This window comes from Watersipora subatra, chromosome 5 (assembly GCF_963576615.1).
Source record: "Watersipora subatra chromosome 5, tzWatSuba1.1, whole genome shotgun sequence".
Classification (NCBI taxonomy): domain Eukaryota; kingdom Metazoa; phylum Bryozoa; class Gymnolaemata; order Cheilostomatida; family Watersiporidae; genus Watersipora; species Watersipora subatra.
In genome coordinates, this window is record NC_088712.1 from 46,667,956 (window position 1) to 46,695,616 (window position 27,661).

The 27,661-nt window shown below is 34.3% G+C and overlaps 1 protein-coding gene across 2 annotated transcripts in view; it reads left to right on the forward strand.

Annotated features, from left to right (window-relative positions):
- LOC137396152 (ras-related protein Rab-27A-like) overlaps positions 1–27,661 on the forward strand; it is a 51,942-nt gene that overhangs the window by 16,808 nt on the left and 7,473 nt on the right. Inside the window, exons 1-4 of one of the 2 annotated variants that reach the window (XM_068082304.1) lie at positions 3,335–3,652; positions 14,703–14,792; positions 22,186–22,292; positions 25,564–25,652. In XM_068082304.1, the coding sequence (XP_067938405.1) occupies positions 3,439–3,652; positions 14,703–14,792; positions 22,186–22,292; positions 25,564–25,652 (500 nt within the window). In that variant the 5' untranslated portion in view covers positions 3,335–3,438. Of the gene's footprint in view, positions 1–3,334; positions 3,653–14,702; positions 14,793–22,185; positions 22,293–25,563; positions 25,653–27,661 lie in introns of those variants that run through there. The other variant, XM_068082305.1, reaches the window with a different exon arrangement.

Genomic DNA, 27,661 nt, shown 5'->3' on the forward strand with positions numbered 1-27,661 from the left:
GGTAAACACTGTATAGGTGCCAATCTCATCTCCCAATTATCGGAAGTACCAGTATTTACTAGTATTTTACCTCTGAAGAATGTTAGACTACTAACACAAACAGCTCCTGAACTAAGAGGTAAACATACCAGCATATATTTTAACGGTGTCTTTTCAAAGCCGAGTTGAAGACTGACCAATCTAGAAACTGCATAAATGATAGCAAAGATGCTACCACTAGGCCACCCTGACACCCATGCCACGGTGCTGGTACAATTAAAGAGGCTTCTGGTCTCTAAATCGATGTTGAATCAGATAACAGACTCTGCTTCTAACATGTAAGTTTGATCACTGTCTACACAGACTATGAATGTTCTGTCCAAGATGCAGAAAGACTATGTCACTGACACTCACACTAAAGTTAAAATATTCTAATGAAAAATTTCAATATTTATCTATCGTTTGAAATTTTGCGTGTTGTTATGACTGCCACGATGCTTCAAGATTGAAATTGGCAAAATTTGATCACAGTTAAAATGCTCAAAAAAGATGTCTCCACAAACAACGCCAGTGGTCCTGTTTTCTGTTTGACCCTCCAGCTATGATATGTGCCAGTGCATTCAAGTCGCCGTATTAAGCGTCTCTTCTGACATATATTTTATTTTTTATTTACTCAGGATTGTCAGAATAAAACTACATATATAGCCTCAGATACATTGCTATAGATTTCTCAAATGATTTAAAAGTTGCCTAGACGTATAGGTAGCCAATGCTGATGAGCCTATATTTGTCACTTATAAATTACTGTATATGCACAACTACTGACAGGATTTTTAAAAAAGTCTACGCAGATCTTTTTCTTTTGAGTGTTCTAACCACGATAATGTTTTACTGATTTTAATCTTAAAACATCTTGGCAATCAAATTACCTAAAACCAAAAACCAAATTTCAAATGATAAAACAATAACTATAATTATTTTCTGATAAAATCTTTTAAAATTTGACACAATGAATCCTTTAACTAGAAAGTGTAGAGAACTCAGAACTATCTATAACCGTGAGCTGTATGAGATAAAAACCAAAAAGGCTGAAAACAACTTTGTCAACAACTATAAGTCATTCTTTAGTTGCTATAAGTTAACCAGCAGCATTTTAGTGGTATATTTTATGGTGAAAAGACCAATAAACTGAATAGTCTCTGTACCACTAGATTGTACTATTTACATTTCATAGCCGTAGCGGTTAGTTGAAACAATTCGATACGTTAAAGTTGAATATCATTTACAAGTAATGAGCCACTGATAAAACATGTGAATGACAAGAGGGTTTTGTTTCTGTTAAAGGTTTATTTTCTACTAATAGCATACTGAACTTCCAATTGTAACTGCGTATAAAACTGAATTAGCATTGATTAAAAAATTCAGTAAGCAGTCTCTTTTGTTTCATGAACTGTTCAGTGAACCTGGCTTAGAAACTGAGTTTTGCAAAAAATCAAAATGAAAATTTGTCAGAACATAATACTTTTCTTATTGAATCTTAAAATAACATAATAGATTAGAGAAAAATATGACAGTTTCATTCTTCTATTGTAGATTTTTAAAAACGATGAGCCATATGCACAAAATAATTATTTTTTACAAAAATTATTATATTCAAAGAACTAAATTGAACATTCTTTAGCTAAATAAAGATAGCGCTACTTCCGCACTCTTGAATGTAAACAGGATAAAAGTTAACAAAAAGGGATTTTTATGAGATATTTTTATGGGTACTTTTTATGGGTACTTTCTACATTTCGTATCAAGTTTTTAAAAATTTATTAAAATGCATCTTTTTACTATTACTGATCTAAACTGCACATTAACAGTTTTTGGTTTTTTAGCCTTTTTTTAGTGATATTACAATGTTTTTAATTTGAATTTAAAAACGGCCATAATAGCGGACAGAAAGAAGTTTTACTCATCTAATTTTTAAAATTCAGTTTGGCGGGACTTTTTTATGTTACTAGCCACATAATTGAGTTCTGCTGTCTTTGTAATTTAAAGATATAAATCTTAACAAATTTAAATTTAAGAAAGCTTATAGATTAAAAACACTATCAAATTTTTACTTTCAAGTGATGAAAACAAATAGAAAACATTGAATTTGTGCCTAAAGACCTGTTACTAAAATGTTACTTATTAAGGAAGCATTTATTAAATACTCATTTCCTCTTATCCTCTTGTTATTCATAAGCTGACTCTCACAACCATTAATTAAAATCTTTGCTAGTCAAAGTTAATTTCCTTTCCTTTTATCATTTAAAATGAGACACAAATATCTTTTAAACAACTAACTGCTTGGGGTAATGATTTCTGATTAAACCTTTTTAAGTTGAATCAGCAGAAACATTGTGTTTGATGGTCTTTAGTTTATTTATCTGCACTATTGAGAATAAGCTAGTCTTAAATAAATACACCTTGGCTATTAGCTAATGTCATGCACTTTGTTGGAATTGTCTTCTCTCAGTGTCATAAACGATAATCTAGAGCTTTATCCTTATTTGTCCATTTGCGACTGTGTTGACAGCTGATCAGTAGACATACTTTAAAGTAAGTCATAAAGCACCTACTTAGGTACATAAAAATCTTGATACCTGTACACGTACCTGTATTATAGCTATGATACGATCACATATTATTTTAAATCAAATTAGCATTAAAAACCTTTACTAAAGTGGTCTAGGGGTCTTTTGGTGTACAGGTGTCCAGGACCACGCATGAGTTATAACCGCAACAATGGTATACAAGAAGCAGGAACCATGCATTGGTTAGGGCCGCAGCAGTGGTATACAAATGATAAGGGGATATGCATAGGTTAGACTTATGACAATGGTATACAGGTGGCAGGGGTATGTATAGGTTAGAACCACGACAGTTGTATATAGGTTGCAGGAAATGTGGATAGGCTTTCATAATGACAATAATAAGCAGGTGGCAATAAACTTTGTAAGAATTTTTGTATATAAATTAAGTTTGTTTGCCAATATGTTACTGATTTATTAATTTTACATGAAATGGAATTTGTATGCTTGCCAAGTGATGATTCAGGCTAGAGGCCTGTTTAGTGGATAAGCACTCCAGACCTCATAAAGTTTGACAGGCTCACCAAAGGGAGGAAAAGTTCATTCGGACGGACGACTGAGGTTATTTTGGTTTCCTTTTGTGGTCGAACCAGTTTATGGAATGAGTGCGCAGGTAGGAGGGGATTTAATGCATGCTTGCCTCTGCCCCAATAAATCAAATAAGCTTAAACAGTTCACTGCGCCAGATATAAACAAGAATATATTTTGTCGCAACCACTCAATATACTCCACGAAAAAAAAGTTGTCATTCATTTACGGTTAAACTCGGCTTATCTCAAGACAGAACTGCGGTACTTCTGCAACAGTTGGTTAACTTGGTTATCTATGACAATAAATGGGACCATTTCGATTTGAGGAACCACCCGCAATGGCTGTCGCCACTGATAAGAACCAAAACCACCGTAAAATGAGCAAACAGTTTTCTCATAGCTTGGATCTGATTGACACACCGTCTTCTCCGACAGAGCCGTCGGCTCCCACAACTTTTGCAGAAAGAGTAAAACGATGGAGTGGGTCTAAAGGAAACCTGAACAAAACCAAATCTCAGGGTAGGTCAGCAAGAAACCTAGTGCTGGAAAGTGTACAAGCATAATACAAGTGCTGGATAGCGAGTAATAAGCTATGCCGTATTTTTGCCAAAACTTGTAACTTTAGAAAAATTGTCTTGACATGCAAACTTGCTGGTGACTTACTTGCGGAGTAACTCATGTACTGAAGTTGCTAGAAGCTAAAAACAATCTTGAGAGTCACCGAGGCATTAACCTTTGACCTTTTTCTCTTTCTCGTTTTCTCCAAAAACAAACTCAAACATACTTTGAATTTATTTAAAATAAAAACATATTTTTTATTTCAGCCAGTAAGAGACTTGCATCGAAGATGGAGTCTTTAAAGAGTTCTAATGTTCTGGAAAGTTCCGTATCCATAATACACGTTTAGTATAATATGCGCAATCTGAGCGCAACATGTATTTAGTACATAGTGCCAACTCACTAACAGTGTGCAGTCCACTAAAGGCTGTTGTTCTTACCATAAATTTGATTATTAATTAGGAATAGCTAAGCAGAAATGTTTAAGGCTTGGGTGCTACCTTCAAGTACTAGTTTTGTAGCGCAGTTTCATTCCAACTATGCAGCTATAAAGTTTTCTATTGAATTATAGATAAAATTTTAAAGGCTTTAATATGCCTACTTTACCTTTTGGTTAAAGACTTATTAAAATACAGACTGATACCATGGCTACAGACACTAAAGTGGAGCTTCTGACATCAGAAGCCGAAGCCAAAAACTTTTGAACTAAACAGAACAGCTTCAGCCATAAAGTTCTGGTTTTTCTAGGCCAAAACAGTTGTGCAACATATTATTATAGGAATGAAACGTGTATTTTCTATGTTCAGAAATGATCGATTTGATCATGGTTCGGAACACAAAAAATTGAATCACTCATCTATAAGACAGGAAAAATTCTGATATTTCAAGTCCTAACCCCTGGTTTTACAAACTTCCATATCTCCATCTGAGATATACGCATTTACGAGGCTTTTGTTTTAATTCTGAGGCTTTATATCCCTTTGAAAGCAAACTGTAATAGATGATAATGTTGATAGCTTGTTGACTGCAGCTTCATTTTGAACTAAAATGGCAAAAGATTGCATAACAAACTAAAACGATTATCAAAGTTTGGTTTAAGTTATAGAGACTTAAAAATGAACTTACTCAGAATTTAGTAGAGTTTATAAAAAAGTATCACTAGTTTTTTATAATTTGTGATTGTTTTTGGTATTTGAGTTGGTCTGACTGCCAGGATGTTTCAAAATCAAAATTGAGAAAAGTTGACCATGTTTGAAATGCTCAGAAGAAAATAAATGCCAAAATAGCGTCACTAATTGCTCGACTGTTTGTCTCTTTTGTTATTGATGTAGGCTGTTGTGTTCAAGTTGCAGCGTTACACGTTTTAATTCTGCTGGTCTCTTTGCAAATATAAAAATCATAACTGCTCTTTTGCTTGAATGCATGTTTTAACCGCGATCAAGTTTTTTCGATTTTAATCTTGAAACATCCTGGCAGACAGACTATCTCAAACATCAAAAACAACTGCAAATGATAGAAAAATAGCAATACTTTCTGATAAAATTTACCAGAATTTTTGTAAATTGATCTTTAAGATATCTAGTAGAAGTAGGAAGTTTATATTCATCTTCAGATATCTGCACCCTCTAAAGGAAAAACCATCTACATGTAGGTTCCTTTACTTTATAACTGGGCGGTTTTGCAATTTGTTAACACTTTCTTACCAGAAAGTCTGACTCTTCGCGTGTATCATTGTTACACAAATGAAATATCTGCGTGTACAGCAAAATACATACAAAGTGATGTACACATGTACATGTACATGTACACATGTACACACATAAAAAGTGATGTGCATATAATGGTATGTGAACATTGACCTAAAGACATGACGATTCTTCAAGCATCTGCCTTTATAGCTTAAAGATTAGGATTTAGTCTGGTACTAGAACTTAATGAAGCCCATATTAATCTCATCCGACCTTCCTGTCACAGCGAGGTTACCGCGAATGACGGAAGGACTTATTTATCATAGATTTATAAGTTCTCATAATCCAGAAAACTTGTAGAGTAGTGGCCATATTAATCGATATGTTTTTGTTTTGAGTTGAGTTTGTCAATGCCACCTGTGAAATAGACCGTCTCTTAGAAGGTTCTACCAAGGGCACCAGCGTGTATTTCATCAACCATGCGTGATATTTATCAGTCTATTATCTCTTAATAATACTTTATAAGCTGCAGTGCAATTTTAATGGCGTGCCAGAAGAGATTTAAACTTTGTGGTTTAGGAAATGGTGTTAGAAATCCTATTTATTGTTTGGTTGGAAGGAATGTTTACAGTAATTGGTATAGTGTAAGAGAGTGAGAAAGAGAACTTTTCACTGCCCAGTATTATAACACGGATAACCTTTGCCAAAACTTTAATAAAACACATAGAGCTATACAGAGTAACAAAGGGTGTATGTATTAGGTGAGGTACCTGAAGTTTTTTGAGCGTTGACTTTGGTGAGAAGGTCAGTCTACCACTGTGTTAACAAAATTAACTGAATCATGAAGAATATTTTCAAATGTATAAAGTCTGTCGTTTATTACAAACAAATATTTCATAGAAAGATGTATCTAAAACTAAGTGTTTTTGATTTTTGGTTCTGTAAGTCATAGTCTGATCATTTGAGTGCAAGATTAGACTAAAATCGCTACAAAATTGGTGGTTATGAACTATTACCAAAGGTTTTTGTGAAGTCCACGCCTTGAGCTGATATTAATTCAGCTTATGAAAGGTATTTTCATTGGAGGAGTTGAGTGTAAAAACTAAATGTTGTTTTGTTTCTTTAGTTCACCGGTTGATTTTCTAGTTTTGATTTTATTTTGAGCATATATGACACTACTGCATAAAAAACTAATTTTTCATTTGCAGTCAGGTTGCACCCAATTGGTCAAATCAAATTGCAAAAATCTGTAACTGACTATAAGTTTTCCATTGTATGATAACAGTTTTTCACGACACGAATTTTGCCTTTTTGCCGAAACTTCCTATTTTTGAAATGCCAAAAATCTCATTTTAATGAAGAAGCTGGTCATTATGACACTCAAATGTGAAAGACATAGTTAAAAGAAAAGATGTTGCTGACCCCTGATTGATAGTACATATGCTGATACTCCTTATATAACAGCAATAAAAATGTAGCAAGGACGTCATTATCTCCAGACAACTGAGGTCAATTCTTCAAACTGAGTCATGATAACGAATTGTAGTTTGTAGTAACAGAAAATTCATAAACTGAAACATACGATGATGGATGCAGTATGTTGGTGTCTACAGAATAAATGCTAGTCATATATGTAGAAGGATAGACGCAACTTTTCTGGGCCTACTTTATGCAGGGTTGCATAGGGCTAGCGCCAATCTTGCAATGAATGCTCTGCAAAGCACAAAAGAAGCATTGAACATGAGTGAAATAATTTGCCTTGGACTATTTGTCAACGTGACACATCATTTTGTAGCATCGGTGTGTCACTACAGCAATTATCTAAAATACCCATCAATGATGGTATTGTCAGTTCATGTAGCCAAACAGTCTTTACTATAGTGCGAGTTCATCCATATGTCTCTTCGAAGTCACGCTAAGAGCTTTAGGAAAATAACATTGTTCCGCACATGAATTTAGTTTGATTATTCGATCTTTACAACCAAGCACTGAGCAAGTATAACTGGTTATACACGATGACCTCTCAGAGCACATGAAACTGCCGTTGTACTAACTATAATAGAGTGATATAAAATGCCGTAGTTGTTTGCCCTTAAGCAAATGTAATAATCGAGGCAACATTATCTTCATTTGCTGTATTGATCCTGAACTGTGAAAAATATTGATCAGGTCTAACACATGCGATAAATCATTTTCAAATGCACCACATATATTTTAACCAATGCAATAGTGAAATATTTTTCTGAGTATCTCATAGACATCAATCTGTAAATACAAATTCAAACTTCAAACTATATTCTGAGTATCTCATAGACGTCGAACTGTAAATAAAAAGCAAACACAGACCTCCCTTAACCATCATAAGCCTTCTTGCTTGCTCCAAAAGCTGATACCACCAAAATAAACCCTATGGCTATATTCATAACAAGGGAAAATACTTATTATTGACAACTCATCACTCTTATTTCCCCTTAACATTCATAAACATTGAAGTTACTTTGATGTTGGCTAACAGTTTTAAAATGAGTTCCTTGTTTTCCACGGAGCTGAATAAAGTGCCAAAATTCTTAGTACTGAATATCTTCACTGAAGTTTATGTAAACTGTACCCTGGCTGTCTTGAGTGTCCTATGAAATTGGCAGGTGTAATAACTAATCCCACAATTATTCTAAATTATAACAAGGCGGTTGACCGGTGCAGGTGTTTGAGTGTTGGTCTGCCAAACTGAAAGTATGTAATTCAAATCCATGATGATGCAATATTTTTTTTCAAACTCTCAGCCGATGCTACAGATAAGATGAAGACAGCTCTTGTTATAGAAAAGCCTAGTACGCTGGCAGTATCGTGTGCCAAGAGAGATCATCATGCGTAATAAGTATGTCTATAATTATTCTTAGATGTGTAAAGGTGGTTAAGTTGCGCAGCTGTTACGGGCTTGGCTTAGAATTTGAATTTGGCTTCAATTCGACACCCAGTATGGTTTTATTATTATAAAACTATACTAGGTTTATAATAATAAAACCTAGTATAGCGCAATTATTTTTAGGTGTGTAAAGGTGATCATGTGGAGCAGATGGTAGCAATAATCCTAATATCTGAGTTCAATTCCCGTGTAGTGCAATATTTTTTTCTAACACTCTTAGCATGGCTTCAAACAGACCAACGAACAGGCTCTTATTGGAGGTAAAGATATTGGAAGTACTTCAATTTAAGAGGTATAGTTAAAAGTACTACAGGCTAGACTAGACACCAAGGCGAATTACCATAGACATGCCCTATATCTTTCTATGATGATAACAATATTTACTCAAATTTGCTATCAGTAGACTGAATGAGTTGCATGCTATGATGTAAAGCAATTCAATGGATAGATAATGCATGAGTTTTATTATTGCTCTCAGGTTGATGAATTCTTTTAGCTTTATTCATCGCTGTGTAGGCTGTCACTTTTGACTTGAGCCCACGGATGATGAAATCGAACTCTCTTCGGATTATTCATCAAATCTTGCACTTGACTCTGTCTCCGACATTCATGGTAAAGGTATTTGTGACACATTGATGGCTCTAAGATATGTTGGTGCTACCTTTAGGTTAACCATTGAGGTGAAGGTTATTACAGCTGATGACGGCTTTATATTCTTAAGTACTTTGACAAATGCCATAGAAGAAGAGCTTAAGGAACATCACAATGACTGTAATTACCTGATGGTCAAGTTTAAACCATTTCAGAGGTTAATACAACTTAGGTGTTATAGTTCACATAAACACTTCAACGGACTTCATCTTATATAGGTAAAGTTTACAAGAATATCTTAATGGACTTCATATCATATAGATAAAGTTTACAAGAATACCCATAGATATAGTAAACCCATAGATATAGTATTCCCATAGATATATGGTTTACTATATCTATGGGAACACCTTAATAGATTTCACCTTATAGAGGTGAAGTTTACAGAAATGCTTTAATGGATTTCATCTTATCTCGTATATAAGTAAAGTTCACAGAAACACCTTGATGTTCTTTATCTTATAAAAGTGAAGTGTACAGGGATACCTCAATGGTCTTCATCTTATATAAGTGTAGCTAAAATGAATACCTTAATGACCTTTAGCTCATACAAATAAAGTTCTTAGGAATACTTTAATAGTCTTCAACTCATGGAGGTAGAGTTAGCAGGAATACCTTAACCATCTACTTACTTCAGCAGTAAAGTTTTAAGCAATATGTCATGTTTATAGCTTTGAAACCTCTGGTCAAATTCTTGTAATATTTTAATAACTTTAAGTATCTAAGTGACACCCATACGAAGTTATTAATTACTCTAGTTGAAGAAAGGTTGAACACTCTAGTAGTCCTATGAGGACTTCAACGTGTAAGGAGTGAATATCCTAGATTCTCTATAAAAGCTAAAACATTCAAAAAACATAAAAATCACAAAATTAGTAGTGTGATCGGAATACAAATACGTACAACAACGAGAAAAAAATCTTATTTAGTTATCTATAAGAGCTCCGATCAGGCTAGTAAGTGTTCAGAGATGAAATATGGTAGTAAATATGTTGATGTACTTGAGATTTGAAAACTTTTTAGCTGATTCCTCTGTAATGCCATTTTTAATCCCGACAAGGATTACATACCTCTTGTTAAAGATCAATGTTGAAACTAAGGCTTCCTGATTAAAGGTACCCACACCTGTAAGGGGTGTCCACACCTGTAAGGGGTGTCCACACCTCTAATGGGTGCCCATACCTGTAAGGGGTGTCCACACCTCTAAGAGGGGCCCACAACTCTAAGGGGTGCCCATACATCTAAGAGGTACTCACAACTATAAGAGGTGCCCACACCTCTAAGGGGTACCCACACCTCTAAGGAGTGCCTACACCTTTAAGGGGTGCCCACACCTTTTAGGGGTACCCACACCTCTAAGGAGTGCCTACACCTTTAAGGGGTGCCCACACCTCTAAGGGGTACCCACACCTCTAAGGGGTGCCCACACCTCTAAAGGGTGCCCACACCTCTAAGAGGTGCCCACACTTCTAAGGGGTGCTCATACCTCTAAAAAGTGCCCACACTTCTAAGGGGTGCCCACACCCCTGAGAGGTGCCCGCAACTCTAAGGAGTGCCCACACCTCTAAGGGGTGCCCACACTTCTAAGGGGTGCCCACACCTCTAAGAGGTGCCTACACTTCTAAGGGGTACCCACACCTCTGAGAGGTGCCCACACCTCTAAGGGGTGCCCACACCCCTGAGAGGTGCCCACACTTCTAAGGGGTACCCACACCTCTTAGAGGTGCCAACACCTCTAAGGATTGTGAGCTGTTGTTTGCTAGAGGTTCATGAACCAGTTTTCATCTTTTCTATACATCTAAAATAAATATCATGAAGCTTTCAATCCTGAAAATTATCTGTAGGCCCCTACATATATATTATTTTATTAGCAATAATTTCATTTTAAATAGAAATGCTTTTCAATTATGCCATGCAGGAACCATAAAACAAAAACAAAAGAAAGGGCCACAGTTGGCGACTCTAATGAAGTAGTTTGACATATATTGTTTAAAATACCTTTCTCAGCTAAGCGACCATATATTAGGTGGAGGACTCCATTAAACATTTGATATTGTATTTCATTCAACTAGTATGAGTCTGCTCTGTGATTGATTAGCTAATAGTAGACTGGCACTAGTAGAATGATTGTCTTGTACTTGGTAATAGACAAACTGCGCTGTCACTGATAACGCTTGTTATTAATTGATGGATATTGGATCTTGGCTATTAGCTCACTCCCAGAATGTTTCACGGACAAAGTTTTGTTTGCTATTACAAACAAACGTGTGCAGATAATAATATCATTTTACATATCAGTAGAATCTCTTAGTTGTTAGCTCTCCATGAGATGCGAATGCGCCAGTAATCTTTAATTTGTGTTGAAAAACTTGTTTACAGTAGACGCTCCCATAACGCAAACCTTCTAATTTCACAAAACACGAAGAACTTTTGTCTAGTTGCTTTTTCTTTTTAGCATAGAGCTTGTTAAAAAAAAGTGTAAATACTCTATTGAAATTGAATGTATAATAATGTAGCAAATAAAAGTAATTCAACGTAAAATCACTGTAACCATGAACTGTAAACCAAGTGAAAGCGATAAGATGAAGGAGAAAAGTTGTCAACTCAAACAAATAATAGCACAGTTACTGTAGCCAATAAAGTTAAATATAGTAATATATATAATAAAGCAATATATATAATATATGTATATAATAAAGTAATATAGTCAATAAAGTAAAAGTTAGGTTTAGGTTAAAAGGGCCAAAGAAGGAAATTCAGAAACGCTGTAGAAATGATTTCAGAAAGATCTTAGAACACATTAAGCTATTTACATGTACTTTACATCTCGTAATAAAATCGCCGTAACTAAACTGTTCTTCGAATGGTTTATTTACGTTTTAAGTGCGTCTACTGCATGCCGAGTTGAAACGGCTCATGTATATAGTTTCAGTATTGAAATTGTCAATGTGATAAAACATTTTGGTACAGAGCATTAGTTTCATCTAAACTACTCACGTTCTTGATGCAAGCGCTGTTAAGATTGCACCAGACTAGTTAGAAATTAAAAATCAACTTGCAAAAACCTTTAGTAGATTCAATCAAAAAGTATCGACATTTTTCTATCAATTGAAATTGTTGTTGATGTTTGAGATTATCTGACTGTCGAGATGTTTCAAGATTAACATCGACAAAACATGATCTCAGGTAAAACGCTCAAGTCAAGTGAACGTTGCCAAAAGACCGACAGAATAGAGACACATAATGCTGCAACTTGAACACAATATCTGATATCAACTATAGCAACAATAGCAACTAGTAACATCATTTCAGCGTATATTTTGTTCTAAGTGGTTTAACCGCTATCAAGTTTTGTTGATTTTAATCTTGAAACATCCTGGCGATCATATCCCCTCAAACATAAAAAAAAACAATCGCAAATGATAGAAATATGCCAATATTTTCTGATCAATTCTACTAAAGATTTGTGTGAGTTGACCTTTAATTAAGAGGCGTATATGACTTTGTATACTCTATGTATAACTTTTATAGACATCCAACAAAATGATCTTTTTTGTTGAATGTAAAAAAAAAATGAGAAGACAAAAATCAGGAATTATTGAGTGAGTTGAACAAGAGCGTTTTAAAAGTTGATAGTCTACTAGTATTGCAGAGGAGTCTGGATAGTGATTTGAAGGTTTTATTAACAGAAAGTTCATAAACTGAAATATATGATGGTGAATGTAGTAAGTTGGTGTCACGGAATAGAAATGCTAGTCATATATGTGGAAGGATAATGCACATTTTCTGGACCTACTTTATGCAGGGTTGCACAATGCTAGCTCCAACCTTGCAATGAATGCTCTGCAAAGCATAAAAGAAGCATTGGACATGAGTGAAATTATTTGCCTCTAACATTTATTACAACTAATTTTCATTTTGGCACTCATAATACATATAATTTATGAATTGTTTGAAATTACTTTTGATAATGTTATTTAAAATATATTTGTTTACTTTTTTATCTTAATGTCATTGTATTACTTTAAAGCAACCGAGTTTTTGCTACAAGTTCAACTACTTTCTGTCAGTGCCGTTTATGTTTTACTCTAACTCATATTTTCTAACCATCAGTTAGTAAATCAAGAACTACTTATTTATGCTGCTCACGGCTAGTGCCAGTTGCCGCCGTTACCCACTACAAACTTGCCCTCTAATAATGGATTCAGCGTTAGGAGTAGTTCTAGCTAATGACCTTGCTAGACAAATCTATGTTTAGTGAAGTGTTGTCATAGTTACCAGACAATAAATATTTTGTCTCAGCTCAGCCGCATTCTCAGAGTACCATTTAATTAAATGCCAATTTGTGTGGCAATGAGATGTAAAGAGCCAACGGCTCCATCTTTACACTCATGATTGTATCTGACCTACATATCTTGTAACCTGAATATGTCTGATTGACCACTGCAACACTTTTAAGTTTCATCACTGGTTAAATATGAACTTGAAAAAAAGTTTAGCAGATTTTATCAGAAATTGTCAGTATTTTTCTATCATTTGTGATTGTTTTTCATGTTTGAGGTGAGCTGGCTGCCATAATGTTGTAAGATTAAAATCGACACAACTTGATCACAGCTAAAATACTCAGAAGAAAAAAGACGTGCGGAATGACATCACTAGTTGCTATCATTGCTATAGTTGATAGCAGCTATTGTGTTCAAGTTGCAGCGTTACTTGTTTCTAATCTGTTGGTCTTTTAACAACTTTAAATGTCATAATCACACTTTCGCTTGATCTGAGCGGTTTAACTGTTAAAAAGCTTTGTCAATTTTAATCTTAAAACATTCTGGCATTCAGATCACCTCAAACATCAAAAAAGATTGCAAATGATAGAAAAACACTCATACTTTCTGATGAACCTTAAAGTTTCGTGGAAGTTCATCTTTAATTGCATGAGTCTTTTTTACAGTAACATAAAATACATTTTTAGTTTTTAATTTACGTATTTTAAATGCTGCATAATATATATTTAATACGGATGACTTGTTATTTGCAAATTTTAACACATTAGATCTGCGTGAGTTGATGAATATTTTACGCTGCATTTTAACAAGTGTTTAGACTATGAGCCTTCAAATCAAGTCCAACGTAAATATGATTTTTTTACTGACCGAGTTAGACTGCTTTTAAAGCTTTCGATTTTCAAAGGAGTATATACATATGACATGTGCTGTTGGTGGTAGACAACATCAAAGCTTTAGAAAAAATATCTCTAAAGAAATTTCAAAATTTTATATAAAAATTATTTTTTAATTTCGAGTAAATAGTTCACAAAAATGGGAACACGAAAAAGTTTCTAAGTTCAAACTTATTAAACAGAAGCAAGTCAGAAACTATGAAATTTTGATGTTTCTAAAATTTCAAAAATAGAAGTTAATGTTCTAAATGTTACTAATTGTATGTGCACGGCAACTTTACTTATTAGCAAGAAAAAAACATTTTTTAAACTAATATAGGCACAAAACTCTTTTTGTATAGACCTGTATAAAGCCTATGAAGACCCCATAATGCATGACCTATACATCTGCTGCAACATGGCTACTGCCAGAGTTTGTATATCTCACTAAAGCCTGTTCAACCTTTTAAATTAAAGCATAAGTTGCATATATAGTGGCAGATAAAACTCAGGACTCAGAAATTAACTCAAATTCAATTCAACATCAAAAAGATTCAAATCTTTAGTCTACCACTGCTGATGTTTTGTTTACAGAAGAAATGATAGAGTCACTGAGTGAAGACTCTTTGAATGCAAAGGCTTCTACTCTGGGTTATGATTGCCTCATCAAATTCCTCACACTAGGTAGGTGGAGACAAACTCTAATCTGTTCATGTTAATTAACCTTTGCATTTAAGCTTTTTACTAATATGCAATGTAGTTTCAACTCTACTGATTTTATTATTATTGACTATACTGCAATTTATCGAGGTGTTAAGATATGAATTCCGCTTCTTGTGTATTTATCTAAATCAAGCTAAAATACATTAAAACTGGCATCTTCTTTTTAAAGTAATTCAGTTTTTAAAATTGTGGATGTGGTCATTAACACACACAAATGGGTTCTCACAACAGCAAGTCTACCTAATCTTTCTTCATCATCAATACTTGCCCTGCCTTCTTTAAACAATTTTACCCATTTGTGGTCAATTTTCTGGCTAAAACTGTTTTCTGCATAAGCATTCACTATTCTCCTGTATATCTCACTAGATTTACACCCTTTGGCTACCAACAATTTTATAACTGGTCTCTGTTCAATCCTGGAGCATGCATCTCAGTCGGTCATTTTGGAGAACCTCAAAAAATGATCACACTACTAGATAACCTCAAAAAATGATCACACTACTAGATAACCTCAAAAAATGATCACACTACTAGATAACCTCAAAAAAAAAGTATTTGAGTCATCAGTAGAGATTATATATATGTATATATATATAAATCTCAAAGTTTGTTGCCTGTCTGTTCACCTGTCCATTTGTTCGGTACGTCCTGCTATGGCTATGAAAATTTTGAAATAAAAATTTTGTATTTTGCTGTACTTGAACTCTAAAAGATTGCAAACACAAGTTTCCAATTTAACTCTCTAGCCCCGAGACTACAAAAGCTTTTACAATTTATAGCTCTTACTGTGTAATGTACACACCCTTTTTCTGTTTTTACACCCAAAATGACGTATTAATTGAAACTCTAAGAAATCTTTGAATTCTATGAAACATGATGCTTTCATGAAATTCATGAAGTTCTATTTTTGGTTTTTCATAAGGTTCAATTGCTAAATCGTGGTCAAGGCCAATTCTTTTTCCGCGGACACCTATCTGCCTCTACATTCTCTGTCTATTCGGTCAGACAACGACAGCCTGATACCTCATTTTTACATTTGTACCAGTATCGAAAGGTACCAGTATCGTTGTATTCAAAGTTTTGATAGATAGGTTCTGCTGGAACAGTAACCTATTTATACACACAATTCTATGCAAGAATTGTTATTATTAATTCTACTTGCTCAGAAATTTTGTTTTGTTTTTAGTTCGTATTAACTGCATCATTACCAAATCATCTTTTATTGTAATCGTAGCAAAACAGACCTAATTTAGCTATTACTTGCTAATTGTTTAACATTCACAATTAAAAACCTTTATAGTTGTTAGTTTTTTTCTTAATTTATTTAAACTGCTCAAACACTTTTCTCATGATATGAAGTTCGAAAGTTAGAATGGTAACTGTTGTTAAATGTTAAATAAAAATAAATATTTTGTCCTAATTTTTTATTACTCAAGCAACGCTGGGCATTCATCTAGTAGTACTATATAAAGTACTACATAATACTATATATTATATTATTATATATATTATTATATAAAGTATTAGATAAACTTTAAAAATTAGGCTTCTTATAATAGAACTATTTTTATAAATAAATTCACTTTGTTTGAATTTGTAAATAAACTAGCTGTGCTACCTGGCAATGTCCGAGTATTAAAAATCAGCTTATAAACAATGAGAAGTAATGAGAGTTGCCTGCCACTTGCTATTAGCCTGGCAGATTGTTGATGAAAAATTTTAGTAAGCCAATTAATGACAATCACTTACTTACGCAAACGTATGCAAAGCCGGTGGGTATATGTGCTCCCATATAGCAATTTATATCAGCAAGCTATCAACTCATTCTCTGTGGCCTATTGGGTAGGGTGTCGAACTAACAAATGGTAGGGTTTGAGATCAAATCTTCTTTGGTACGAATTCTTCATTCCAAGATTTTAATAGTCTATAACCGAATTGCATACATACAAACATATTTTAAGAAATATATATAATTATATATATTTATAATATATATAATATATATATAATATATATATATATATATAAATTCAAACTGTTTATTGAACGGCTCTCGTATGTAAATTTATTTGGCTAAGTAAGTCAACTTGAGGGCTTTGAAGTTTTTACAAATATCAAAGGTTTTATGAATTGCAAAACTCTTTATTTGGTCGTAGGTAAAATTTGGTATCTGGCTTTAGTTTCTGGTTGGTTGTGGATTTTTTATGCATATGTGGAGTACACAAAAAGCATCTATCATTGACAGGAATTTTGTATTGAGCAACAACTGAGGCCTAATCATAAACCTGTAATTGTCCTCTCAACTCCCGCAGTTGCTGAGAAATTTTTGGTGCAGTAACTACTTCACCTGCCTTTGGATTGCCAATACGTAATCTAAAAGGGTATGCATGGCAGAATATCAAAAATATATCTTTTATGATTTGGACTGTTTAAGTTTTGTCAAGTTTAATCTTGAAACATCCTAGCAGTCTGATCACCTAAAACATCAAACAAAATTTTAGCTGATAAAAAATATCTATACATGCTGATGCATCTATACATTCCATGCAATTTTTCAAAATTTGATGCGAGTGACCTTTTAATGGTACGTTACCAAAAACTTTGTTATTCAAAGTCACTACACCCTACCCGACTCATTCACACGTACCTCAACGTGAGCAAAACCTACTCTATGTTTAAAACTGTGAATAATGCATGATTGAAATTAGAACGCCACCTGTGTGCCTCACTTGCATATCCTACGCATAGAAAACTCAAAAGCACTTTTCATCAATTAAAAACTGGCGCGTAAAAAATTCTAATCATAAATCTTTTAGCTTTTGAAAAAAATGTTTTGTAGCAAGCGATCAGTTTTATTAGCCCGCAAAATGTTTAACTCTATGAAACCTTAAACTATTGATTATTAACTTGCAGTAAGCCTGGGAATGCCCTGGATTTGTTCCATTTTGATTCAGATAGCCCGCAAATCATTTTGGTAGTTTGAAAAATCATACTGAGTTTTCAAACCAAATATTTTATATTTTGGTGACCTGGCGGAAGGCACAGAGCTTTGGATGAAATTTGAAAAAACAAAGTTTGGAAAAATTGGTGAAAAGATGTGGGACCACACATTACACAGAACACAGACTAACAGACAGACATGCAATGACAAAACGAGATTTATTAATTTACATGTAGTAGGTGCATGTCCGACGCTGTCCGGGTAATAAAAAAAGTTTTTGCACAGAAAATTTATTTTTATTTAACATATAACAACATTTACCATTTTAACTTTCAAACTGCATTTTATGAGAAAAGTGTTTCGTACAGTTGAAATAAATTAAGAGAAAAAATAAAACAACTGTAAAGGTGTTTTCCGTAAGTTTAAATGTAAAATAATTAGCAAGTAAAAGCTATATTAAGTCTTTGCTACGGTTGCAATAAAATATGATTTGGTAATGATACAATTAATACAAACTGAGAAAACAAAATAAAACTCATGACTATTTTGAATTAATGATAGCAACTACTACCTACAGTAACTTCAGTTTATTTAGTGGTCATGACCAGTAATAAAATGTAACATTACAATATACCTTGTGCAGTACATACCGTAGGGAGTTCTTACCTTCGAGACATATGTGAAACGTACATGTTGAATTTAACTTTAATGATCTTAGCTTCCTAAACACATACTTAGAGCTAAGTTTTAGTACGTGCATTACTAGACTTCAACTTTGTCATAGGCTAACATTGTACCATTATCTGTTTTCGGTTTCGTTTTCACTATGACTGAACTCAGATAGATATCAAGCATCGTATCTCTTACAGGCGTTGTTAGAAAGATTTCGGCAAATAGCATATCGGCATCTTTGTTATTTTGACGTAATCAGCACACCGACTGCAAAATTTTAATTTCTAGAGATTTTGTTATTGATATAGTATGGTGGTAAAAAGTTGAAAAACTTTTCGTCCTTTTATGGCCAGGATGGAAAAACGGTGTGTTTCATTTCAGTAAGCAAAATGTTTGTATAGCAGGGCATCGCAGCCTATGAACGCACTGTATTAATTAATAATAAAAAAACACACATTTAGCGGGGAATCGCGAAAAGGATATACAGCCGATGGTAAAAGCGATATGTGTGATAAGAACCACTTAGCTTTGCGGTTACGCGTGCTTGTTAGTAGACTTGTGATTTGAATGTCGTAAGTTCAAATTCAGTACCGAGAGGATTTTCACTTTTAAAACTTTATCATTATAACTGGACAGACAGATGACAGATGACAGATGACAGTTGACAGATGTCTGACTAACACTGAGGTTTATATATATAGGCTAACAGGCTCAAACCTTCTCCAGCTATTTCGCTCATACCAGAATGCATGATGTTATAACCTCAGGCTTGCGGTCAATTGGATATACGAAAGAAAGTCATCAGTCTTCCCAGCATTTTAAACAACATGAAAATATGTTCAAGAAACTTTTTACTAGAAAGGACATCATTTATGTAAAACACTAAAAACTACCGTCTAAGCATTATCATGGGTTTGCAATGTCCAGTGATGTTAAAATATTGGATCACTTGGAATTTCATGCAAAGTTTGCGTTCTATTAGCAACTTTTTTGTCTGCCACAAACTATAGCAAACTAAATATCACTAAAATAAATTTTTGCATTTTATTTGGAAATGCAAAAATATGGTTAAATACCGCAATTCATTAAAAAATGAAAGGAGCCGTCTTCTTATGCGTAAGTAATGTAAAGGTTCACTAAGCAAATTTAGCAAGCATAAACGTATTAAACCTGAATTTTTTTGTTTATTAATAATTTTAATACACTTTAGTATTGGCTAATAAGGTTTTTTGTTGCATCGGTCTGGTTAGTAGCATCTCGCATCTCTTTTGGGAAGTTTTTGGGTGTATAGCAAAACCTTTGCCAGACTTTTGCATCGAGGGCTAAAAATAACACATTAAGACAATTGTAAGTAGCAACTTTTCTGTATTAATAACTCACTATAAAGCCGCCATGCTTTGAGTTACAGCATGATATTGTATGTTTTTATTCCTGTACTTGGCAAATGCATGGGATAAGAAGTGCTCAAATTAGTTTATTCCAGCGTACCAGAAACAAACTAACTTTGGTTTGTTGGAGCTTTTACTTTTTATAAGCACTGGTGGCAGGCACTGACAGCAGTCAACGGCAACAGGGCCCGGCAGCAAAAATGGTACATAAAAAGCTTTTATTGAAATCTGTTTGTTATTTTTGTAGCTCAACCAAAAGCATACTCTGCAACCAATTTTGAGCCAAATACTTGCAGTGTTATATCTGATTTTACAGTTTTTTCACTTCTGTCTAGTACAGCTAGTTTGAGTAGCTTTACTAGAAGTGTTGTTCATTCTATCCTTGCTTTTCCGTCCTAATCTTTGTACATGACCGCACCAAAGTTATTGAAAAAGGTAAAACCTGTCATTTTTGTAATATACTGGTGGCTTATAGCAATGACTTGTAAAAAACAACTTTTAATTATGCTTGGAATGATAGACTTTGGAATTAGTCTTTGACCTTAGCTCCAATGCTTTCAAATAAACAACCACACCTCAAACCACCAGTAACTTTGTGATTGCTCGCCTCTGTTACTTCATTAACTGGCATTCCAAACAGCTAACCAACCACGATATTCAGCTTGCCCTCGCGGTTAGCTGAGTTAGTCAATTTTCTGAAGAACAACCTCAAATTGTCTGAGTCGTCATTCTACAAGAATCGAATGTTTTAATTGATTCAACCAAAGCTGGCCTTGACTGCCATACAAACATGAACCAAAAAGCATTGAAGTAAATGTACACAGGTAGTTCTCTAATAGCGAAACTAAAGAGTAAACATTTTTTTGCTAATCAGTCTGGTAAAAATAGTGCCATCTCAGGCAGGCAACACAAATTGCAATACTTTCCTTTTTTGGGCAATTGAGTTTTCAGCAAATAAGGGCATATGCTAAAAGGCATTTTTGCAAAACATTAAAAGCTTGAGTTTTCTAAAAAACATTTTTTACTTGATTTTTTGCATGAATCCCACCTTGTCTAGCGCAATTGCTACAACTGCTGGGTCTGGTTTAAAGCTGTGTAGCTTTTTCTGCAATGGCTCATTTCATAAGACACTATTTGTTAATTTCACAAACTCAGTTTTGACCAACAGCAAGCTCGGTAATGCCTGAAATTTCTTTAATTTTTAGTCTGCCAGCTTGCAGTCGGGTGTTGAAATCTCTGGCTGGTTCTTGAGAATCAGCCAGAGATTTACAACCAAATATTTTTAGCGACTTGGTGGAAGACATGGAGCATATCTGTGTGACATTTAGATGGAATCAGACAAAAGATGTAAAAACGATAGTATTTATACAATCCAACAAACACAGACACACTTACACGCAGCCACACACTTACACGCAGCCACACACATGCACATTCAGGCACACACATGCACACACAGGCACACGCACGCACACACACACATACTATGATAAACTGAGATTTAGTGATACAGATATCAGGGTTTTACCACCTTTACCTGGTGTAAAGAATTTCTTCACTTAACTACTCTAAGACAGCACCAGCGCTTGTCAATAGTAGAAATGTATTTATCCTCTGAATAAAAGGTATAATAATTAATAATTCACAAGTAATAGCATGAATGTGTCTGTGTTCTCTTTTTGGCTGTCACTCTCCTTCTGTTCACTGGATGGAACATATAGCCGCGAGTTCCCCTGTTCAGGCCGAAAGGTCTTTGCTGCAGGGGCTAGTCTTCAGTTGACGTGATCTTCCACCTGGCTGATCTTAACGAGGCATAACCAACTTCTTCTACAATGTAAACTTAAAAATTTTTAAATGGGAAATGGGCTAGTAGCTCATACATGTAATATCATTTTACCAACAGTGTCAGAGTTTCCAGAAAACTGTACTCAAAGGAGTAGATAGAATCTAAAACTGGTGACTTTCCAGTTTATCAGCAGGTTAAAGATTGAAAAAAAAATTGTGGGAAAATTTTAGTGGATTTTATCAGAAAGTATCGGTGTATTTCTATCAACTGCGATTGTTTTTTATGTTTGAGGTGATCTGACTGCCAGGATATATTAAGATTAAAATCGAAAAATTTGATCATGGTTAAAAGGCTCAGATCAAGTGAAAGTGTGATTATGACATCTTTAGTAGCAAAGACAACAACAGAGTAGATACGTGTAATACTGGAACTTGAACATAGAGACTGTCATCAACAATAACGATGATAGGAACTAGTGACGTCATTTTCCACATATTTTTCTTCTGATCATTTTAACTGAGTTTGGACTGAGTTTGTAGAAAGCTCAGATGTTCTCATGTGTTGCAGGTGATTCTGGTGTTGGAAAAACAAGTTTCCTCTGCAGATACACAGATAATCTTTTCTTCCCTACTTTTATCTCAACTGTGGGCATAGACTTCAGGGAGAAACGTGTGGTACGTAAAAGCAGTTTGACTGTTTTTTAGTAATTCCTTCTTTAAGAATTGGTAGAATAGGTAATAGGAATTGGTAATATGTAAATACTGTAGGTAATAGGTGAATTATGGGTTGGCAAAAAAGAACTAGAGATAGACTAAATGCAGTAAAATTATGTCAACAAATTTTTAGTTCAAGTTATGTAGCTTAGATTAGTTTTTTATGCTATTTTCGAAACTTTCATCCAAGCTTCTTTCTTCCTCTCCCTCATGCATGCTGTATATGCATATTGTACCATATTGTAGCCTAAGGGTATGTGTGTGAGACAATATAGGCTGATAATACAGTACTCGATTTTTCATGTTCTGACCTTGTCAGTGTCTAGACAATGCCAAGTCAATGTTTCCATGATACAATCGATGCGCAAGTTAGCATAATCTGCAAGACAAACGTCAAAACGCTTTGAAACCTTGAAAGATATCTATCGTAGTATTTTGGGAAGCCTTTGTGCATAAAGGAAAATATTAACTAAAGATGGTAAAGTAAGACAATTGCCAGTTTGTGGCATACATACATGTTGACTTAGCAAATAACAATAACACTACTCTAGAAACCAAATAATACTGTTTTAAATGCTACGATCGATCGGCTTAAATTGGTATCAGAGGATAATTGCTTTGAATACTTGTATAGCACTATTAAGCAGCGCTCAAATTAATCAGACTTCATATGAACATATTTTTAAATCACGTGTAGGCATGAAGTCCAATCTGTTTACTACAAAAATTGTTGTGGTAATAACTTTGATACCACAATAAATGTATGGTTGATTATCGGTTGATTATTATTACTGAAGTCTTCACCACCTTATTTCAACTTTTTTAAATGGGAACTTTACGCACTTTGCTAAAAAGAATTAATATTATTCGTTCATTTGCATTTGTTTTTGACGTTTTTGTTGGTCCGACTGCCAGGATGTTTCAAGATTTAAGTTGACAAAACTTGACCGCGGTTAAAATGTTCAGATCAAACGAAAGTGTGATCATGACGTTTACAGTAACGAGGAGACCAAGAGAATAGAGACGCGCAGTGCTGCAACTTGAATGAAATAGTCGATATCAACTATAGTAACAATAACAACTAGTGATGTCATTTTGTTCTTATTTTTCTTCTGTGCATTTTAATCGTAATCAGGTTTTGTTAATTTTAATCTTAAAAAATCCTGGTAGTCAGATCACCTCAGACATCAAAAACAATCACAAATGATAGAAATATACTGATACTTTCTGATAAAATATACTAAAATCTTGTGTAAATTCATCTTTGAATCACTTTTAGTGATTTAAAGATGATCTGTTTACAGCAAAAGCTGCGGTGGAGACAACTTTGATAGCATAATTGCGCGCAACCTGTTAACTAAAACAACTTTCACAGTGCCATCGGGAATGCCGCAATTGTATGGTTGGCTTAAGTTCCAGTATGGCAATCAGTAAAGTCTGTAAAACAGGTTTTAATGATCTATTGTTATTACAAGAGAAACAAACTCTTACATAGCGAAGATCACTATCAGATTTTATGTGTGCCATGCTAATGCTCTAGAAATTGTCTTACCATGAAAACTATGCATAGTGAATTATTGATAAACTTTATCATTTTTTCTATTTTAACATCATAGCATTAATTTGTATACATTTTTGTCTGGCGACTGGAAATCATTTCTTTTAATTGTGATTGGTTAGAAACTGCCTTATAAACCCAAAAGCAACGACTTGTACCACTTTTCTCTTCTTATGATAGGAATATATTTGTGCTCGCGTACAACAGATGAGTGATCCAGCAACTCACTTTCCTCCCCACTGAGCGATCTATGTAACAATTGCTGTGTCTATATAGTGATAAGTAGCGACACGCTGAAGTCACACTGTCGATACCGCTTGTTGTCCCAACGTAGCGCCAAAGCATTACGCTGGGACAACAAACATATCACATTTTTATACAGCACTATAGCGGATCAATAGTTATGCAATGCCTTATGTCAAGGCTGTATCTTTAAAAGGTCAAGGACAAAATATAGAAAGTAAATGACGCAACAAGATAGCAAGAACTATGTGCAAGCATAAGTCCGAAGCTATTGGTTGCTAAGGCTATTTTCATAGCACAAATAATGCGCGAGTGTTGCACTTCCAAACAGTGACACTGAATCACCACCGAATGAGAGCGACATGTCTGCTTCCATGATGGCATTGCAGCAACATATGGGGGGAGGGGGGGATGTCTCGCTACCCTATTATTGTATAGAAACTTAGTACATGTTAGTAACTCTACTCAACTAGTATGAAAGCTTTGTAACAGCTCTAAGACATTGTGAACATGAATGAAATGCTGTATATCAAAACTGTGCTTCCTTGAAAAACATTAGTTAAAGCCGGAGTGGTAATAGGTTCAATCGAGTTATGAAACTCACTCAAGCATCGCTAAAGCTGCATGATTTTCCTCTGCACGTGCATCTTTAGCGTGTGAACTATTCAATGACTTTTACATCTTTAGTATCATAACATTTTATTAATTTGAAAATTATCTTGCACAAACTTTTAATAGGTTTTATCAGAAATGTTTGGTATTTTTTATCATTTGCAATTGTTTTTTATGCTTAGAGTGATCTGACTGCCATAAAGTTTCAAGATCAAAATCGACAAAACTTGATCACGGTTAAAACGCTCAGATAAAATAAAAGTGTGATCATGACATCTATAGTTGCGAAGAAACTGACAGAATAGAGACCCCTAACTATGCAACTTGAATGCATTAGGCAGTGTCATAACCAAAAACGGAGAGACCAACAGGAAGTACGCGTATTGACGTCACGTTTAAAGAAATCTTTTCCTTCTGAGTGTTTTAATTGTGATAAATTTTTGTTCATTTTAATCTTGAAACATCCTGACAGTCAGCTCACATAAAGTAATAAAAAATGTCTTAATTGATAAAAAATAAGCTATACATAATAATAAAATTAGATTTTGATGTGGCTAATCGCTTCATCTGATTCAGTTTTAAGCTGATTTTTTAATATAAGAAAAAATCATTGTATTTCAACAAATGCAAATTATAACTATGTACATCTTGGTTTGAAAGCACATAAAACAAAATATTCAAAATTATTCAATTATTTAAAAAATAGAACAAATTTAATTGCTCGTAAATTGGAAAACTTATTGCTATTTTTCTCAGCTATCTATTGAACAATAGTTTGAATAAGTTGATACATTGTTTTACTACCCTTTTACGCTGTAGATGTACAAACCAGTAGATGAAGATGGAAAAACTTCAGGTAGAGCCCAAAGAGTACATCTACAACTTTGGGATACAGCTGGTCAGGAGAGGTAACTTTTTTAACAAAATATATATAATATTTTGGCTGGTCATGGGCACATTACGCCGTTCTAGTACCAGAGCATGCTGATATCATTCCCTTTCTTTGAGAATTAGCTTAACTTCTCAAGTTGTGAACATGGAATTAATGAATGGTACTCCTGGTGTTGCTCATTTCTTTCCTTTTGAATCCGACCGTCCACAGAATGGGTGTTGATATTCAATGCAGATTACTACAATGCTTTATGACAACAAGTCATGAACGAATTTATTGAGGGCAATTATTTCTAAGGCATGCGATCCCTCATTATCCTAATCAGATCAACTGGTGCATTTATATGAAAAACCGAGGTTCTAAGATGTCCAATTAAACCAGCCTTGCCTGAAGTGGTCCTTCTTTTTCGCATTAATTAAGCTGTAGGTACAACATGGAGCTCTGGCAGTCTGTTCTAATGAATCTTCTCTCACACAAAAATTTTTGAACGTTACGGAACAGCATTCTTATTATAGTAAAAACTATCCTGTAATGCTGACAAGATTACTGCAGGTAACGAAGTACTGGCCGACTAAGCTAATTGTTATGAGTTCAAACCTCACACGAAACAATCTTTTATGAAGCCTTTTGATCAATGACTACATGGTGTGGCAACATCAAGTGGGATTACAAAACAATGTATTTTATAAGTAAATTAACTTATAATCAGCTTATAAACAATGAGAGGTCATGAGCACTGCCCGCCACTTGCTATTAGCCTGACACAGTGCCAATAAGATTGCTAGTAAGAGCTACCGCTTCTCATGACGTTACTCCATCACATCGCGTCGTGACGGAGATCGCTAGTGTACTTGATTTCATATAGTTATATATATCGCCCGATGACTTCGTCAAGCGTGTGTGGCTGAATTGGTAAGGCATCGGAGTGGCAAACTGGAGAGTTTAAGATCAAATCTTCTGCGATACAAACTTCTTATATCCAATATATTAATAGTTATAGCTGGTCAATAGCTATAGCTAATCAATATTCTTCTTGATTAGCAGTAGAGTTTTTCCTTCTGCTTGTTAAGGATAAACAATTCAATTCTATACATAGAAGTGGAAGTAAATAAATTTAGTTTGATGATATTTATTTGTCCTAAATCACCAAAATACATCAGTTGACTCTATAAAAATACCAATAAAAGCATAGAAGTTTGGTGTTTTAGTCAAAATCACCAAACTGCTGAAATGAACCATTTCTGAACAGCTTAAATCCTTACTAAACATGTAACAATTGAAAAACTGCCAGTTTTATACGAGCTGCCATTTTTAGAGAACTTGAGCTCAATGCAAGTTATACAAAATATTTAGCCTTCAAGTAATTTAAAACGCCAGTTTGAGCCTTCAAGTATGTAATTTAAAGGTCATTAAATATAAACTGGCACAAAGCTTTAGTAGATGCTTAGAAAAAAAAGAGTACAAAATGGTGTGACTAGATGCTATAGCTGATATCGTCTGTTACGGTCAAGTTGCAGCATGGCGCCTCTCTATTCTGTCAGTCTCTATACAATTAGAGACATCATAATCACACTTTCACTTGATCTGGGTGTTTTAACCCTGATCAAGTTTTATTAATTTTAATCTTAAAACATCCTGGCAGTCAGATCACCTCAAACATCAAAAATAATTTCAAATGATAAGAAAGTACCGGTATTGATAGTTTCAGATAAACTAATAACTAATAACTACTGTTAGTTTGAGGGAATGTGATCGCCAGGATGTTTCAAGATTAAATTCAGCAAAATTTGATAGCGGTTAAACCACCCAGAACAAAAGTAAATTATGCGCTGAAATGACATCCCTAGTCGCTATCATTGCTATAGTTGATATCAGGTATAATTGTGTTCAAGTTGCAGCACTACGCATCTCTATTCTGTCAGTATCTTTGCAACATTCACTTGACTTGAGCGTTTTAACCTTGATCAAGTTTTATCAATTTTAATCTTGTAATATCCTGGCAGTCAGATCACCTCAAACATCAAA